The sequence below is a fragment of the Gorilla gorilla genome, chromosome 10 (assembly GCF_029281585.2).
Source record: "Gorilla gorilla gorilla isolate KB3781 chromosome 10, NHGRI_mGorGor1-v2.1_pri, whole genome shotgun sequence".
NCBI lineage: Eukaryota > Metazoa > Chordata > Mammalia > Primates > Hominidae > Gorilla > Gorilla gorilla.
The window spans coordinates 136,327,503-136,342,990 of record NC_073234.2 but is presented as its reverse complement, the minus strand read 5'-3'; the positions used below and the strand labels follow the sequence as shown (position 1 = coordinate 136,342,990).

The 15,488-nt window shown below is 48.5% G+C and overlaps 2 protein-coding genes and 1 pseudogene across 4 annotated transcripts in view; 1 reads left to right on the top strand and 2 right to left on the bottom strand.

Moving 5' to 3' along the window:
- Positions 1 to 1,916: 1,916 nt before the first annotated feature.
- LOC101143439 (large ribosomal subunit protein uL11-like) lies at positions 1,917 to 2,551 on the bottom strand (annotated as a pseudogene).
- A 1,418-nt stretch (positions 2,552 to 3,969) lies between these two features.
- On the bottom strand, positions 3,970 to 4,777 carry LOC109029052 (chloride intracellular channel protein 1-like). Its single transcript, XM_055358191.2, has one exon. The coding sequence runs from the start codon at positions 4,737 to 4,739 to the stop codon at positions 4,062 to 4,064; it is 678 nt and encodes a 225-aa protein (XP_055214166.1). The 5' UTR covers positions 4,740 to 4,777; the 3' UTR covers positions 3,970 to 4,061.
- Positions 4,778 to 14,863: 10,086 nt separating this feature from the next.
- Positions 14,864 to 15,488, top strand: part of SPPL3 (signal peptide peptidase like 3) — a 137,815-nt gene continuing 137,190 nt past the window's right edge. The window contains exon 1 of one of the 3 annotated variants that reach the window (XM_031001062.3): positions 14,864 to 15,370. In XM_031001062.3, the coding sequence (XP_030856922.1) occupies positions 15,348 to 15,370 (23 nt within the window). In that variant the 5' untranslated portion in view covers positions 14,864 to 15,347. The remainder of the gene's footprint in view (positions 15,371 to 15,488) is intronic. The other 2 variants (XM_063694410.1, XM_063694411.1) reach the window with 2 other exon arrangements.

Genomic DNA, 15,488 nt, shown 5'->3' with positions numbered 1-15,488 from the left:
AGGCTGAGGCAGGAGGATCACTCGAACCTGGGAGGCAGAGGTTGCAGTGAGCTCAGATCGTGCCATTGCACTCTAGCCTGGGCGACAAGAGCAAAACTCCATCTCAAAACAAAACCAAAACAAAAAACCAAAAACCTGAATAAAATAAACAACAACCAAACCCAAATATTTGAAGGCACTAAAGAACACCTAACAGCAATTAGAAATGTGAGGAAAATCAACTCTTGAAAGGTGGGAGCTGCCCTGTACTAGACTTATATTTTTGTGGTTATTTGTGTGAGGGCACTCTGTAATTTGTGTGGGAGGTGGAAATGCATAGAAAGCTACGGTCTTACTGGTTTGAGGTGCCGAGTACAGAGTTCTAGGCGAGAAGTGTGGCTGGAAAATTAAGAGGGAACTCACAGAAAGAAATTCTATAGAGCAAACAAGTCCCAAAATCTGTATATAAACTCTGTCCAAATCCTTGGTTGTCCAACTGCACATATGCGCAGGAGTCTCCAGGAGTCCCAGTAAAATCAGCAGCTGGGAGCAAGAACAGAGTAGGAATTCCAGCTACTGCCTTTCACAAAGATTGGAGTTTCAGTCCAACCAGGTTAATTGCCTGTTAGAACAAAATTAACACTCTTCAGAGGAACATAACAAAATCCATAGTCTTGACAATGTCCAGCTACAATAAACAAGTACTAGGCATATGAAGAAACAGAAAATGGAATCATACTCAAAACTCACTCCCAAAGAGAAAAAGTTATGACTCAGATGTTGGAATTTCTAATCTTGGGAATTAGCAGCAAGGATTTTAAAGCAACTTTTATAATTATTTTCTCTTTTTGAGATGGAGTCTCCCTCTGTTGCCCAGGCTGGAGTGCAGTGGTGTGATCTCAGCTAACTGCAGCCTCCGCCTCCCAGGTTCAAGTGATTCTACTGCCTCAGCCTCCCAAGTAGCTGGGATTACAAGTGTGCGCCACCACACCCAGCTAATTTTTGTATTTTTAGTAGAGATGGGGTTTCACAATGTTGGCCAGGCTGGTCTAAACTCCCGACCTCAGATGATCTGCCCGCCTTGGCCTCCCGAAGTCCGGGGATCACAGGCGTGAGCCATCATGCCCAGCCTTATTTTCAAGGCCTTACAGGAAAATGTAGTCATAATGAAGGAACAGATATGGAACTTCAGAAGAGAAATTTTAACTATAAAAAAAAACAAATGGAAATTCTAGAACTGAAAAGTACAATAACTGAAATGAAAAATCAACTTGACAGATTTAATAGAATGAAGATTACAAAGGAAGGAGTCAGTGAATATAAAGATAAAGCAATACAAATTATTTATTCTAAAGACCAGAGAGAGAAAAAATAACTGAAAAAATTAAACAGAGTTTTATGGATTTGGGAGGCAACATTAAAAGATCTATATACCCAGCCTGGCCAACATGGTGAAATTCCATCTCTACTAAAAACACAAAAATTGCCAGGCACAGTGGCTCACTCCTGTAATCCCAGCACTTTGGGAGGCCGAGGCAAGCAGATCACCTGAGGTTGAGAGTTCGAGACCAGCCTGACCAACACGGAGAAACCCTGTCTCTACTAAAAATACAAAAATTAGCCAGGCGTGGTGGAACATGCCTGTAATCCCAACTACTCAGGAGGCTAAGGCAGAAGAATCGCTAGAACCCAGGAGGCAGAGGTTGCAGTGAGCTGAGATTACGCCATTGCACTCCAGATTGGGTGACAAGAGTGAAACTCTATCTTTTTTAAATTTTAAAAATAAAAATAAAAATGTTTTATATACCATATGTAATTTGAATTTCAGAAAAATAGAAGAGGGAGAATGGGGCATTAAAATATTTGACAAAGTATATGCTGGTTTCTCAAATTTATTCGAAGACAATTTTTTTTTTATTTTTTTATTTTTTCCACAGTTGTCAAATGATCCTTTATTGAAATATTTTCCTTTGTGCTTAACTGGCTGGGCATTCCACAGCACCACTGTTGATGTCATCTATGATGTCTTCAGGGTGGTGGCCATCAACATTATAGCCCACAGACTGGGCAGTCCCCAGGATCTCTTTAATGGTACCAGATAGTTCTCTGGCTAAGAATCAGTACTGCATCTGTCAAGCAATGTTGACAATCTCATCAAAAGTGATATTCCCACTGTGTTTAATGTTTTTCTGTTTCTTTCTGACTCTTGGTGGTTCCTTGAGGGCTTTGATGATCAGGGCAGAGGCAGAAGGCACCACCTCAATCTGGGCTTGTCTGTTCTGAATGGTCAGTTTCACTGTAATACTCAGGCCCTTCCAGTCACCTGTTGCCTTGGCAATGTCATCACCAATCTTTTTTGGAGACAGCCCCCGGGGGCCGATCTTGGGGGCCACCGCAGAAGTGGCACCGACTTCACCTCTGGTGCACCTCGGGTATACGACTTTGATCTCAATGGGGTTGAACTTTGGCAGTGTGGTGGAGGCGGCTGGTGTTGGATGAACCCGGATTCGAGAGACTGAAGAAAGTTGCACCTTGGCCTCCTCCAAGCCAAAAGCCGAGAGTTGAAGACAAATTTATAGATTCAAAAATCTCAGTGAAGCCCAAGCAGCCTGAATACAAAACAATCTGCCAACGTATGGCATAGTCAATTTTTTTTTTTTTTTTTTGAGACAGACACTCGCTCTGTCGCCCAGGCTGAAGTGCAGTGGGGCAATCTCGGCTCACTGCAAGCTCCGCCTCCCGGGTTCATGCCATTCTCCTGCCTCAGCCTCCCAAGTAGCTGGGACTACAGGCACCCGCCACCACACCCAGCTAATTTTTTCTATATTTAGTAGAGACAGAGTTTCACCGTGTTAGCCAGGATGGTCTCGATCTCCTGACCTCGTGATCCACCTGCCTCGGCCTCCCAAAGTGCTGGGATTACAGGCATGAGCCACTGCGCCTGGCTCAAATTAGATTTCTATATCCAGTAACAGTATCCTTCAAAAATGAAGACAAAACAGAGACATTGTCAAATAAACAAAAACTGAGTTTGTCACCAGCAGACCTGTATTGTAAGGAACACCGGCTGGGCACGGTGGCTCACGCCTGTTATCCCAACATTTTGAGAGGCTTGGAAGGGCAGATCATTTGAGGTCAGGAGTTTGAGACCAGCCTGGCCAACATGGTGAAACCCTATCTCTACCAAAAACACAAAAATTAGCCAGGCATGCTGGTGGGCACCTGTAATCCCAGCTACTCGGGGGGCTGAGCCAGGAGAACAGCTTGAACCCAGGAGGCGGAGGCTGCAGTGAGCCAAGATCATGCCATTGCACTCCAGCCTGGGCAGCAGAGTGAGACTCTGTCTCAGAAAAAAAAAGAAACATCAAAGAAAGCTCATCTGGCTGAAGGAGATGATACCGGATTAAAAACTCAGATCTATAGGGCCGGGCGCAGTGGCTCACGCCTGTAATCCCAGCACTTTGGGAGGCCAAGGCAGGTGGATCACGGGGTCAGGAGATCGAGACCATCCTGGCTAACACGGTGAAACTCTGTCTCTACTAAATATATAAAAAATTAGCCGGGCGTGGTGGCGCATGCCTGTAATCCCAGCTACTCTGGAGGCTGAGGCGAGAGAATGGTGTGAACCCAGGAGATGGAGCTTGCAGTGAGCCGAGATGGTGCCACTGCACTCCAGCCTGGGTGACAGAGCAAGACTCCATCTAAAAAAAAAAAACAAAAACTCAGATCTATAGAAAGGAATAAAAAATACTTGAGATGGTAAACAGGTGAGTAAATATTTTTAAATTGTATTTACATTTTTTCTTTATTTCTTTAACAGATGCGGCTGTTTATTTTTTTCATTTTTTTCTCTATTTTATTACTGAAATATGTTGTCCTGCCCATCCCACCTCACAATAAAAATCTCACCCAGCCCCCCATTTCTTTCCCTCATCCCCTCTTCCCCACACCATCCCAAAACAAGTCTTCCAGGATTCCCTGTCCACTGGCCATTTTGGAGTGTGTCCATTGGGTTGCAATATGGAAACCACCAGGGCCTTTGTGGAGAAAATGGAGGGGGTTGAGGGAGTCCCAGGAGGGGCTTATTTGAGGGCATTGGCCCCTTGCTCATAGGCGAGCCGGATCTCCTCATCATCTGGGCAGGTGGAGACGGATTCTTCCCATGCATAAGCATTGCTCAAGTGCTGACGCGTTCCCGGGAAGGCCTCAGGGATGTTAAATCCCCGGTACTTCTTACACACCACCTGTACTATGTGTAGCTTTGGCAACAGGTTGCAGTCAGCCAGGGTGAGCTCGTTGCCATTCAGAAACTTCCTCTGCGAGATGCCCTCATCTTCAGCACTGGTTTCATCCACTTCTTTTGGGAGGGGGGATGTTAAGTAATTGTCTAAAACCTTCAGGGCTTCCAGGAGTCCCTTCTGCAGATTATCATTGAGTGCTGGGTTTGAATTCTTGATGTAGGCAGAAAATTTGGCAAATATGTCCAGCCCAGCTGTGTTGGACTCAGGGTTCAGAGCTGCCAGCTTGGGGTATCTCGGAGGGCACAGTACTGCCTCCAGAAATTCCACCATCTTGTTGGTGTCTGTGTGCACTTCAGTGCCATGCAGCAGGAATGGGAGCTGCCCTCCTGGGCACAGCTTCTGCACTCTCTCAGTCTGTCTCTTGGTGTCAGTGGTGGTAACGTTGAAGGTGACTCCTGTGACCCACAGCACTATGAACAGTCTCAGGGAGAAGGGGCGGTTTCCCAGTCTCGGCCCCATCACTGCCAGCCTTCACGCACAGTTAGACTGGCAGTTGTTCTTCCGCTGTGGTTGCATCCCTCTTTTTTTTTTTTTTTTTTTGAGACAGAGTCTTGCTCTGTAGCCCAGGCTGGACCCAGGCTGGAGTGCAGTGGTGCGATCTTGGCTCACTGCTACCTCCACCTCCCGGGTCCCGGTTCAAGCAATTCTCCCGCCTCAGCCTCCTGAGCAGCTAGGATTACAGGCACGCGCCACCATGCCCAGCTAATTTTTCTATTATTAGTAGAGATGGGGTTTCACCATGTTGGCCAGGCTGGTCTTGAACTCCTGACCTCGTGATCCACCCGCCTGGGCCTCCCAAAGTTCTGGGATTACAGGTGTGAGCCACCGTACCTGGGCCTTCCTTTTTTTTTTTTTTTTTTTTTTTAATCATATAGGCACACTGACAGATGTGGCTATTTAAGAGCTAAAGTTATGACACTGTATTGTGGGGTTTATAACAGATGTCATTTATATAATAACAACAAAAGAGGGTGGACATGGAAATAAATGGAACGATATTGTGCAAAGTTCCTACATTTTATGGCAAATAGTACAATATTAACTTTAAGTAGATTGTGGGCCGGGCGCAGTGGCTCACTTCCATAATCCCAACACTTTGGGAAGCCGACATGGATGGATCACTTGAGGTCCAGAGTTCAAGACCAGCCTGGCCAACATGGTGAAACCCTGTCTCTACTAAAAATACAAAAATTAGCTGGGCGTGGTGGTACGTGCCTATAATCCCAGCTACTTGGGAGCCTGAGGCATGAGAATCACTTGAACCTGGGAGGCGGAGGTTGTAGTGAGCCGAGATGGAACCACTGCCCTCCAGCCTGGGTGACAGGGTGAGACTCCAGCTCAAACATGATGATGATGATGATAATAATAATAATAATAATAATAATAATAAAAAATAGGCCGGGCGCGGTGGCTCACGCCGGTAATCCCAGCACTTTGGGAGGCCGAGGCAGGCGGATCACGAGATCAAGAGACCGAGACCATCCTGGCTAACACGGTGAAATGCCGTCTCTACTAAAAATACAAAAAATTAGCCAGGGGTGGTGGCGGGCACCTGTAGTCCCAGCTACTCGGGAGGCTGAGGCAGGAGAATTGCTTGAACCTGGAAGGTGGAGCTTGCAGTGAGCCAAGATCGTGCCATGGCACTCCAGCCTGGGCGACAGAGCAAGACTCTTTCTCAAAAAAAAAATAAATAAATAAAATAATAATAATAATAACAATTTTAAGTAGATTGTGATAAGTTAAAGCTCATGAGATTCACACTCACTATAGCAGCCACTTCGACTACAATTTAAAGAGGGTACAGCTTTAAAAAAGCCAGTAAAGCCGGGGACAGTGGCTCACACCTGTAATCCCAGCACTTTGGGAGGCCAAGGCAGTCAGACTGCCTGAACTCAGGAGTTCGAGACCAGCCTGAGCAACATGGTGAAAACCCATCTCTACTAAAATACAAAAGATTAGCTGGGCGTGGCCGCGTGTGCCTGTAATCCCAGCTACTCAGGGGGCTGAGGCAGGAGAACTTCTGGAACCCGGCAGGCAGAGGTTACAGAGAGCCGAGATTGCACCACTGCACTCCAGCCTGGGCAACAAGAGCGAGACTCTGTCTCAAAAAAGAAAAAAGCCAGTAGAGATATTAAAATATAATCATAAAAATTACTCAGTTAACTCAAAAGAAGGTAGGAAAGGAGAAACAGAGGAACAACAACAAAAAAGATGGAATGAGTAGAAAACAAATAGCAAAATGGCAGAACCAAACCTAAACACATCAACAATTACATCAAATGTAAATGAAATAAATATTCTAATTAAAACACAGAAATGGTTAGGCAGGAGCCGGGCACTGTGGCTTATGCCTGTAATCTCAGTACTTTGGGAGGCTGAGGCTGAGGCTGAGGAAGGTGGATCACCTGAGGTCAGAAGTTCAAGACCAGCCTGGCCAACATGGAGAAACCCTGTCTCTACTAAAAGTACAAAAATTACCCGGGCGTGGTGGCAGGCGCCTGTAATTCCAGCTACTCATGTGGCTGAGGCAGGAGAATGGCTTGAACCTGGGAGGTGGAAATTGGAGTGAGCTGAGATTGCACCACTGTACTCCAGCCTGGGGGACAGAGTGAGACTTTGTCTTGAAAAAAAAAAAAGAAAGAAAGAAAGAAAAAGAAATGGTCAGGCAGAGCAAAGAAGAATATATAAGTATATGCTATCTACGAGGCACATACGTTTTTAAAAATTTTTATTTATTTATTTATTTTTAGACAGTCTCGCTCTGTTGCCCAGGCTGGAGTGCAGTGGCACCATTTTGGCTCACTGCAACCTCCACTTCCTGCATTCAAGCGATTCTCCTGCCTCCGCCTTCCTAGTAGCTGGGATTACAGGTGCATGCCACTACCCCCGGCTAATTTTTATATTTTTGTAGAGACAGAGTTTCACCACATTGGCCAGGCTGGTCTCGAACTCCTGACCTCAGGTGATCTGCCTCCTTGGCCTCCCAAAGTGCTGGGATTACAGGTGTGAGCCATCGCGCCTGGACTAAGGCACATAAATTTATTTACTTATTTTTGTTTTTTTTTTTCATAGAGTCTCACTCTGTTGCCCAGGCTGGAGTGCAGTGGCATGATCTGGGCTCACTGCAACCTCTGCCTCCCAGGTTCAAGCAATTCTCCTGCTTCAGCTTCCCGAGTAGCTGGGACTACAGGCATGCGCCACCACACCTGGCTAATTTTTTTTGTGTGTTTTAGTAGAGACGGGGTTTCACCGTGTTGCCCAGGCTGGTCTTGAATTCCTGAGCTCAGACAATCTGCCCGCCTCAGCCTCCCAAACTGCTAGGTTTACAGGCGTGAGCCACCACGCCCAGCTGGCACATACTTTATTATTTATTTATTTATTTATTTATTTATTTATTTTTTGAGACAGAGTCTCGCTCCATCTCCCAAGGTGGAGTGCAGTGGTGTGATCTTGGCTCACTGCAAGCTCCTCCTCCCGGGTTCACACCATTCTCCTGCCTCAGCCTCCTGAGTACCGGTGACTACAGTCACCGGCCACACCTGGCTAATTTTTTTTGTATTTTTTTAGTAGAGAGTGGGTTTCACCACGTTAGCCAGGGTGGTCTCCATCTCCTGACCTCGTGATCCACCTGCCTTGGCCTCCCAAAGTGCTGGGATTACAGGCACGAGCCACCACGCCCGGCTGGCACATACTTTAAATACAAACCCACACTGAGGTTGAGAGTAAAAGGTTGGAAAAATGATCTAAAATAAAAACACACATCATAAGAAAGCTATATTAATATCAGATAAAGTAGACTTCAAAACTAAGAACTTAAGACAGGTATTTCATAATGATAAAAGGGGCACTTCATTAAGAAGATATAACAATTTTAAGTATCAACCTAATCATAGTTCCAAATACATAAAGGAAAAATTTGATATAATTAAATGAAGAAGTAAACAAATTCATAATTGGAAATTTACTTATCTCAATAATTGATTGAGCTGCTAGACAAAAAAATCAGTAAGGACATAGAATATCTGAACAACATTATCAGCCACCTTGAATTAGTTGACTATTATAGAACACCGCACCCCAAAATAATAGAATTCTTCTAAAGTGCACCTGGAATAGTCACTACAATAAACCATATGTTGGCCATAAACAAGTTCCAATAAGCTTCAGAAGACTGAAATCTTACAGAATATATTCTCTGACCACAACAGAATTAAATTAACATCAACAACAAAGAAGATATCCAGGAAAGCCCCAGGTATTTGGAAATTAAACAAGATTCTTCCAAAAAATACATAGTATCCGTGGTATACCCAAATAAATTGAAAACATGTCCACACGAAACCTGCACACAAACATTGAGAGCTGCTTTATTCATACTTGCCAAAAGTTGGAAGCAACCAAAGTGTCCTTCAATAGGTGAAGGGATAAACAAACTCTGGTACATTCATACAATGGAATATTATTCAGCAATAAAAAGAAATGAGCTATCAAGCCACGAAAAGACATGGAAAAATATCAAAAGTATACTGCTACATGAAAAGCCAGCCTGAAAAGGCTACACGCTGTATGATTCCAATGGTAGGACATTCTGGAATAGGCAAAACTATGCAGACGGTAAAAAGATCCGTGGTTGCCAGAATTTGATGGGGAGGGAGGGATGAATAGGCAGAGGGTGGGAGATTTCTGGGGCTGTGAAACTATTCCGTATGACATTATAATCGTGGTTACATACCATAGTGTATTTGTCAAAGCCCGTAGACTGTACAACATGAAGAGTAAAACCTAATATCATTATTGGCTCATCAACTGTAACAAATGTACTTACACTAATATACCATGTGATTAATAGGGGAGATTTACTGGAGGGAGAGGCCTATATGGGAACTCTCTGTACTTTCCCATCAATTTTTCTGTAAGCCTGAAACTTCTCTAAAAAACGTTTTCTGAAAACCCATGTTCAAAGAATGCAAGTGACCCCGTGTCTGATAAGCTCACCATATACCTTACTTCTGATCTGTCTTCCCGTATCTCTCTCCCCTTAAGAACTCTCACTCTTAGTCAAGGAGGGAGTTACGGAGGACAGAAGTGGATGTTGAGTATGACATCAGGCAAAACAAGTTGTTCTGGATCCTGGCTTGCCTTCCCCTTCACTCAAACATTCATTCTACAGACATTGAGCTTCTATTCTGGGCTAATCTCTCTGCTGGGCACACAGGATATAACTGGCAACCAGTTACAATCCCTTCCCAAGAAGCATTCACAAGCTAAGGGAGAAACTGACAAGTAAACAGTCGATGACAGTTCATTATGCCAAGTGTCACGTGGGTAAATTCAGAGGACAATAAGAGTGCAGAGAAGCATCTAACCCAGCCTAGGTTTTGGTCAAGTGAGATTTCCTGGAGGATGTGACATTGCAGTCAAGCCCCGAAAACTATAAGCAGCAGTTAAGAGGCAATGGGAGGCCGGGCACTGTGGCCCACACCTGTAATTCCAGCACTTTGGGAGGCAAAGATGGGTGGATCACTTGAGATCAGGAGTTTGAGACCAGCCTGGCCAACATGGCCAAAGCCGTCTCCACTAAAAATACAACAAAAAATTAGCTGGGCACGGTAGTGGTGGGCAACTGTAATCCCAGCTACTCGGGAGGCTGAAGCAGGAGAATCACTTGAACCCAGGAGGCGAAAGTTGCAGTGAGCTGAGATGGCGCCACTGCACACCAGCCTCGGCGACAGAGTGATACTTTGTCTAAAAAAAAAAAAAAAAAGAAAGACCCAATGGGAAACCTCCTGGACTTGATCAGAGGATTGGAAGCAAAAAAGAACACAGCCCGTGGGGAAGCTGCAAGCAGGTCACTATGGAATATAAACAAAGTGCACATGCGTGTGTGTGGGGGCAAGGGGTGGATGACAGAGGGGAGAAATGGGCTGGAGGGACTGGTAGAGCCAGGTCAGACCTAAGCCTTGATGTTCTCAGAAACAATGCTTAAGCAGCCCAGACAGACCTTGTAATGCCAGCTCCCTGGAGTCTGTGCCTAAAGCAGAGGACCCATCCTGGGGGAGACTCCCCAAGTCTCTTTTGAACACACTTGGTGGAAGAAGCTATCCTATAATTACTGTGGTGATAATTAGAGGCACCTGCATGGCCTCTTTCTTTCTTTTTTTTTTTGAGACGGAGTTTCGGAGTTTCGCTCTTGTTGCTCAGGCTGGAGTGCAGTGGCACGATCTCGGCTCACCGCAACCTCCGCCTCCCGGGTTCAAGCGATTCTCCTGCCTCAGCCTCCCGAGTAGCTGGGATTACAGGCATGTGCCACTACCACCCGGCTAATTTTTGTATTTTTAGTAGGGATGGGGTTTCTCCATGTTGGCCAGGCTGGTCTTGAACTCCCAACCTCAGGTGATCTGCCCGCCTAGGCCTCCCAGTGTGCTGGGATTACAGGCATGAGCCACCGCACCCAGCCTCCATGGCTTCTTTCAGCAAATACTGCACAAGCTGTAGCGCTCTCACCTGCAGTGGGGTGCAGAGAGACAAAGCACCCCTCCTGGGGGGAGCCTAATGCCTGAGTCTCTCGCGAAGCACACCTGACTCCCTGGCTGAGGCCCAAAGGTGTCACAGATACACCTGGGGCTGCTATAGCTTGGAGCTGAGTGCTGCTGGCAGGGAGACTAAAAGTCACTCCCAGTCGGGCGCGGTGGCTCACGTCTATAATCCTAGCACTTTGGGAGACCAAGGTGGGCAGATTGCCTGAGCTCAGGAGTTTGAGACCATCCTGGCCAACATGGTGAAACCCCGTCTCTACTAAAAATACAAAAAATAGCTGGGCATGGTGGTGGGTGCCTATAATCCCAGCTGCTTGGGAGGCTGAGTCAGCAGAATGGCTTGAACCCAGGAGGCGGAGGTTTCAGTGAGCTGAGACTGCGCCACTGCACTCCAGCCGTGTGACAGAGCAAGACTCTGTCTCAAAGTAAAATTAAAATTAAAAAGTCACTCCCCAGATGCCACAGTCTGGGCAGCTCCCAGCCAAGCCACAGGCTTCAGATTTATTCCAACCTTGCCCTCTGGGGAGACTTCAAGCCTGTAAAGATGTTGACTAGGATCTAGAGGTGCTGTCTACTTCTCAGCAACCTTAGCCTGAGATGCTCAAGCCATTAGTCTCTGGGCCCACACTTCATCTTCCTGGGACCAGGTACACGGTATTTCCATGGCCTGGACATCATCCCGGCCCTGGCAAGTGCTGTGTAGCTTCTTATAGGGTCTGCAGCCACATTTCCTCAAGAAACACTTCGGAAGTCTCTGGTTCACACAGAGAGAAGAAAACCTCTCCTCATTCACCACACCTTCACCAAACCCCTTCTCCCTCCTTTCTTCCACCAGATTTTTCCCACTGAAAAGAATGGTCCCTTTGCTTCTGGGAAGGCCTTGACTTTCCTACTCTAGCAGCTCCCGTTTCATTCATCCAACACCAACTTTCCATTTGGCTTTGACTTCTATGACTCACTGGGAACCAAAGCCCAAGTGAATCGCCCAGAGGCTCAGCGTGGCATTTTCGTTTCAAAAGTGACATGTCTGGTCTGTTTTGTTCTTAGCTCTCCAAAGAAAAAGCTTCTGCATCACCCAAAGCCACTTCCAACGGCTTCTGGCCTTTCCCATGGGACCTAAAGCCTCACTCTGTGCCCCTTTGAAACTCAGAATGACTGCATCACGTTCAAGGACACAGTTGGCTTTATGTAAAAGCACTTGGCAACGTTGTGAGAGCTAAATGAATGTCAAGAATTTAGCCCCTGGCCGGACGCGGTGGCTTATGCCTGTAATCCCAGCACTTTGGGAGGCCGAGGTGGGCAGATCATTTGAAGCCAGGGGTTTGAGGAGTTTAGCCAACATGGTGAAACCCCATTTCTACTAAAAATAAAAAATTAGCTGGATGTGGTAGCGCACGCCTGTAATCCCCGCTACTTGGGAGGCTGAGGCAGAATTGCTTGAACCTGGGAGGCAGAGGTTGCAGTGAGCTGAGATCACGCCACTGCACTCCAGCCTGAGTGACAGAGCAAGACTCTGTCTCAAAAACAAACAAACAAAAAAAGTAATTAAATTAAAAAAAAATTTTTTAAAAGAATTTAGCCCCTTTGCCTTCTCATCTCCCCTTAATATCCCTGCATCTGGTGGGTTTATGGCTGGACAGATCTTTGCAGGCCGGTGTCTTCTTGTGAATAGTGAGACTAAGGGTCCCTGGTGATTTGATATTTTCTTGTTGCCCTGCCTCAAACCCTCCCCTGGACCTCGATTTTTTTTTTTTTTTTTTTTTTTTGAGACGGAGTCTCACTCTGTCGCCAGGCTGGAGTGCAGTGGCGTGATCTAGGCCCACTGCAACCTCCACTCCCTGGTTCAAGCGATTCTACTGCCTCAGGCCTCCCAAGTAGCTGGGAATATAGGCATGGGTCACCACGTCCAGCGAATGTTTGTATTTTTAGTAGAGATGGGGTTTCACCATGTTGGCCAGGATAGTCATGACCTCTTGACCTCATGATCCACCCGCCTTGGCCTCCCAAAGTGCTGGGATTCCAGGCGTGAGCCATCACGCCCGGCCTGGACCTCAATCTCATCAGTGAGCCTTTTCCCAGGGCTCTCTGATAGAGCTTCGGAGGAAACACTTGGAACCTAACTGGTCCTGGCACCTGGCAGTGGGGGAATAAGGAAGGAGAGCTTTGCTTCTGAAGGGAAAGTGTACTTGGCTTTCTCTTTAAAGGGTTTCCCTTGGGGAACAGGCAAGCGGCAGATGTATGGGCAGTGGCCAACTGATCCATTTGGAGATAGATTCAGGGTGTGGTGTTCCCTGTAAGCCTGGGCAGGCCCTGGGAAACTGGAGCAGAGCTAAATTCTGGCCTAAAGTTGGGCAAGCTGCAGAGAAGCTGGAGTACGTTGGTTTCAGGTGTGTGAGTTTCGCCTTCTGCAGAGAAACTGGGGGGTGAAGGGTGGGGGTGGAGGGGTGTCCAGGAGGGTTAGTGTATCTGTTGCCCAGGCATGTTTCTAAATTCTGAAGCTGCACTGGTTAATCATTTTTATTCATGAACACAGTAACTGGCAGGGAGGCTTAGCTGGGCCCTCAAAGTCTGGCCTCAGTGCACCTTCTCAGTATATTTTCTCAACACTCCAGCACAAATCACCCATCCCACTCTTGGATTCAAGCTCACCAGGAATTGGGCCTTACTTCATGCCATTCTTTCTTTCTAGAATGCCTTTTCTTTTTTTTTTTTTTCTTTTTCTTTTTCTTTTTTTTTTTGAGACAGAGTCTCGCTGTTGCCCAGGCTGGAGTGCAGTGGCGCAATCTCGGCTCACTGCAAGCTCTGCCTCCGGGGTTCACGCCATTGTCCTGCCTCAACCTCCTGAGTAGCTCGGATTACAGGCGTCCACCAGCACGCCCGACTAATTTTTTGTATTTTTAGTAGAGACAGGGTTTCACCGTGTTAACCAGGATGGTCTCGATCTCCTGACCTCATGATCCACCCACCTCGGCCTCCCAAAGTGCTGGGATTACAGGCGTGAGCCACCGCGCCCTGCCAAAAGAATGACTTTTCTTTGATAAGCCTCTCACCCTTTCAGACGGCCTCATCCACTCCTGGGGAACCATTCCGCAGTACCTGGGGCCTCAATTAATCTCTCTCTTCTCTCTCCCTCTAAGCTCCAGATTCACTCTGTTGGTCTCTGGTCTAGCTCTACCGTGTTTATTTCTGTGCCGGTTTCCAGACCTCCAAATGGACGGTTTCCTGAGCCTTCTGCCCTTGCTGTTCCCTCTGACGGGAACTCTTTTCCTGTGGATCTTTGCAAGGCCAGCTCTCAGTCATCATTCAATATCAGCTCAAATGTCACCTCCTAAGCGAGGCCTTCCTTGACCACCCTGTCTAAAGTAACCCACACCTCTGCTCACTCTCTTTCCCCTCACCTTGTGTTACAAAATGTGTTTTTGTAAAACTTAGCAGCATCTGAAATTATCTTATTTGTGGGCTTGGACTATGTCTCTTCCTTTAGAATGTAAGCTCTAGGAAGGCAGAGTGAGTTGACACATGGTTGGCACCCAACAAATATCTGTTGATTGATTCTGTGAAGGCAAGCGTGGGGTATTCGACTTGGTGCCGGGCCTGGGTGCAATAAAGGTTGGCTGCCTGGAATATTTGCTACCTGAATGAATGAACCAAGGAACATACGAACGAAGGAATGCAGCCCTCTGCCTGTTGACTGACAGGTTGACTGACAGTTGGGGGGCCCGTGGCCAGCAGACTGTTGACTGACGGTTGACAGCTGAGTGGCAGCCAACAGACGCGCATCGGGGTTCCCGATTGGCTGGTGCAGCAGCCCCTCGGAGAGGGGCGGAAGAGGGTACCCGAGGCGACATCTCCGCGTGGGGAGGGGGGCGGCACCAGGCAGCGGGAGGCGCCCCGACAGCTCCGGCTGTGCGAGCAGCAGCCGCCTAGAACCCAGGAGCCGACGTCTCCGCGCATGGGCCCGGCTCGAGGGGCGGGGCGCGCGTCACGTGAGCGTGTTTTGGGCACGTGACCCGCGCGGGGCCAAGGCTCGCCCCCGCCCCCGCCCCTCCTCCCCTCGGCGGGTGTGATCGTGTGGCCTCGCTTCATCGCCTAGCGCCCCCCTCAGTCGCCGCCGCCTCCGCCCGCCGGCCATGTCCCCCGGCCGCCGCCGCCGCCGCCCGAGCGCGGCGCTCCCGCGGCCCCGCGCGCAGTGAGCGCGGGCCCGTCTTGCCGTTCGCCCGCCCCAGGGCCCCCTTGTTCTCCGCGCCGCCGCCGCCGCCATGTTGGGTTTGGAGCTGCAGCGGAGCCGCCGCCGCCGCCGCGGGTGAGGGAGGCCGAGAGCGGAGCCCGCCCCGCCCCGGGGCCCAGGGAGCGGGGCCGCCTCGGAGCCCGGCCTCTCCCCGCCAGCCGCCTTCCCGGACCGCCGTGCAGCCAGCGAGCCAGCGAGCGAGCAAGCACCGGACCCCGGCCGCGCCTTCAGCTACGGCCCGAGCGAGCCCGCCGCCGCCGGGCCCGGCCACAGTCTGCAGCGGAGCCCACGAGAGGCAGCGCCATGGCGGAGCAGACCTACTCGTGGTGAGTGCGGGGCTCCGGGAGGCCGGGAGGTGGCAAGGGTGGGGGTTGGGGCGCCGGCGCGGCCCGCCGAGGGGAAGAGGAGGAAGAACAGGTGCGTGTCGTGGGGGGGGGGGGCGCG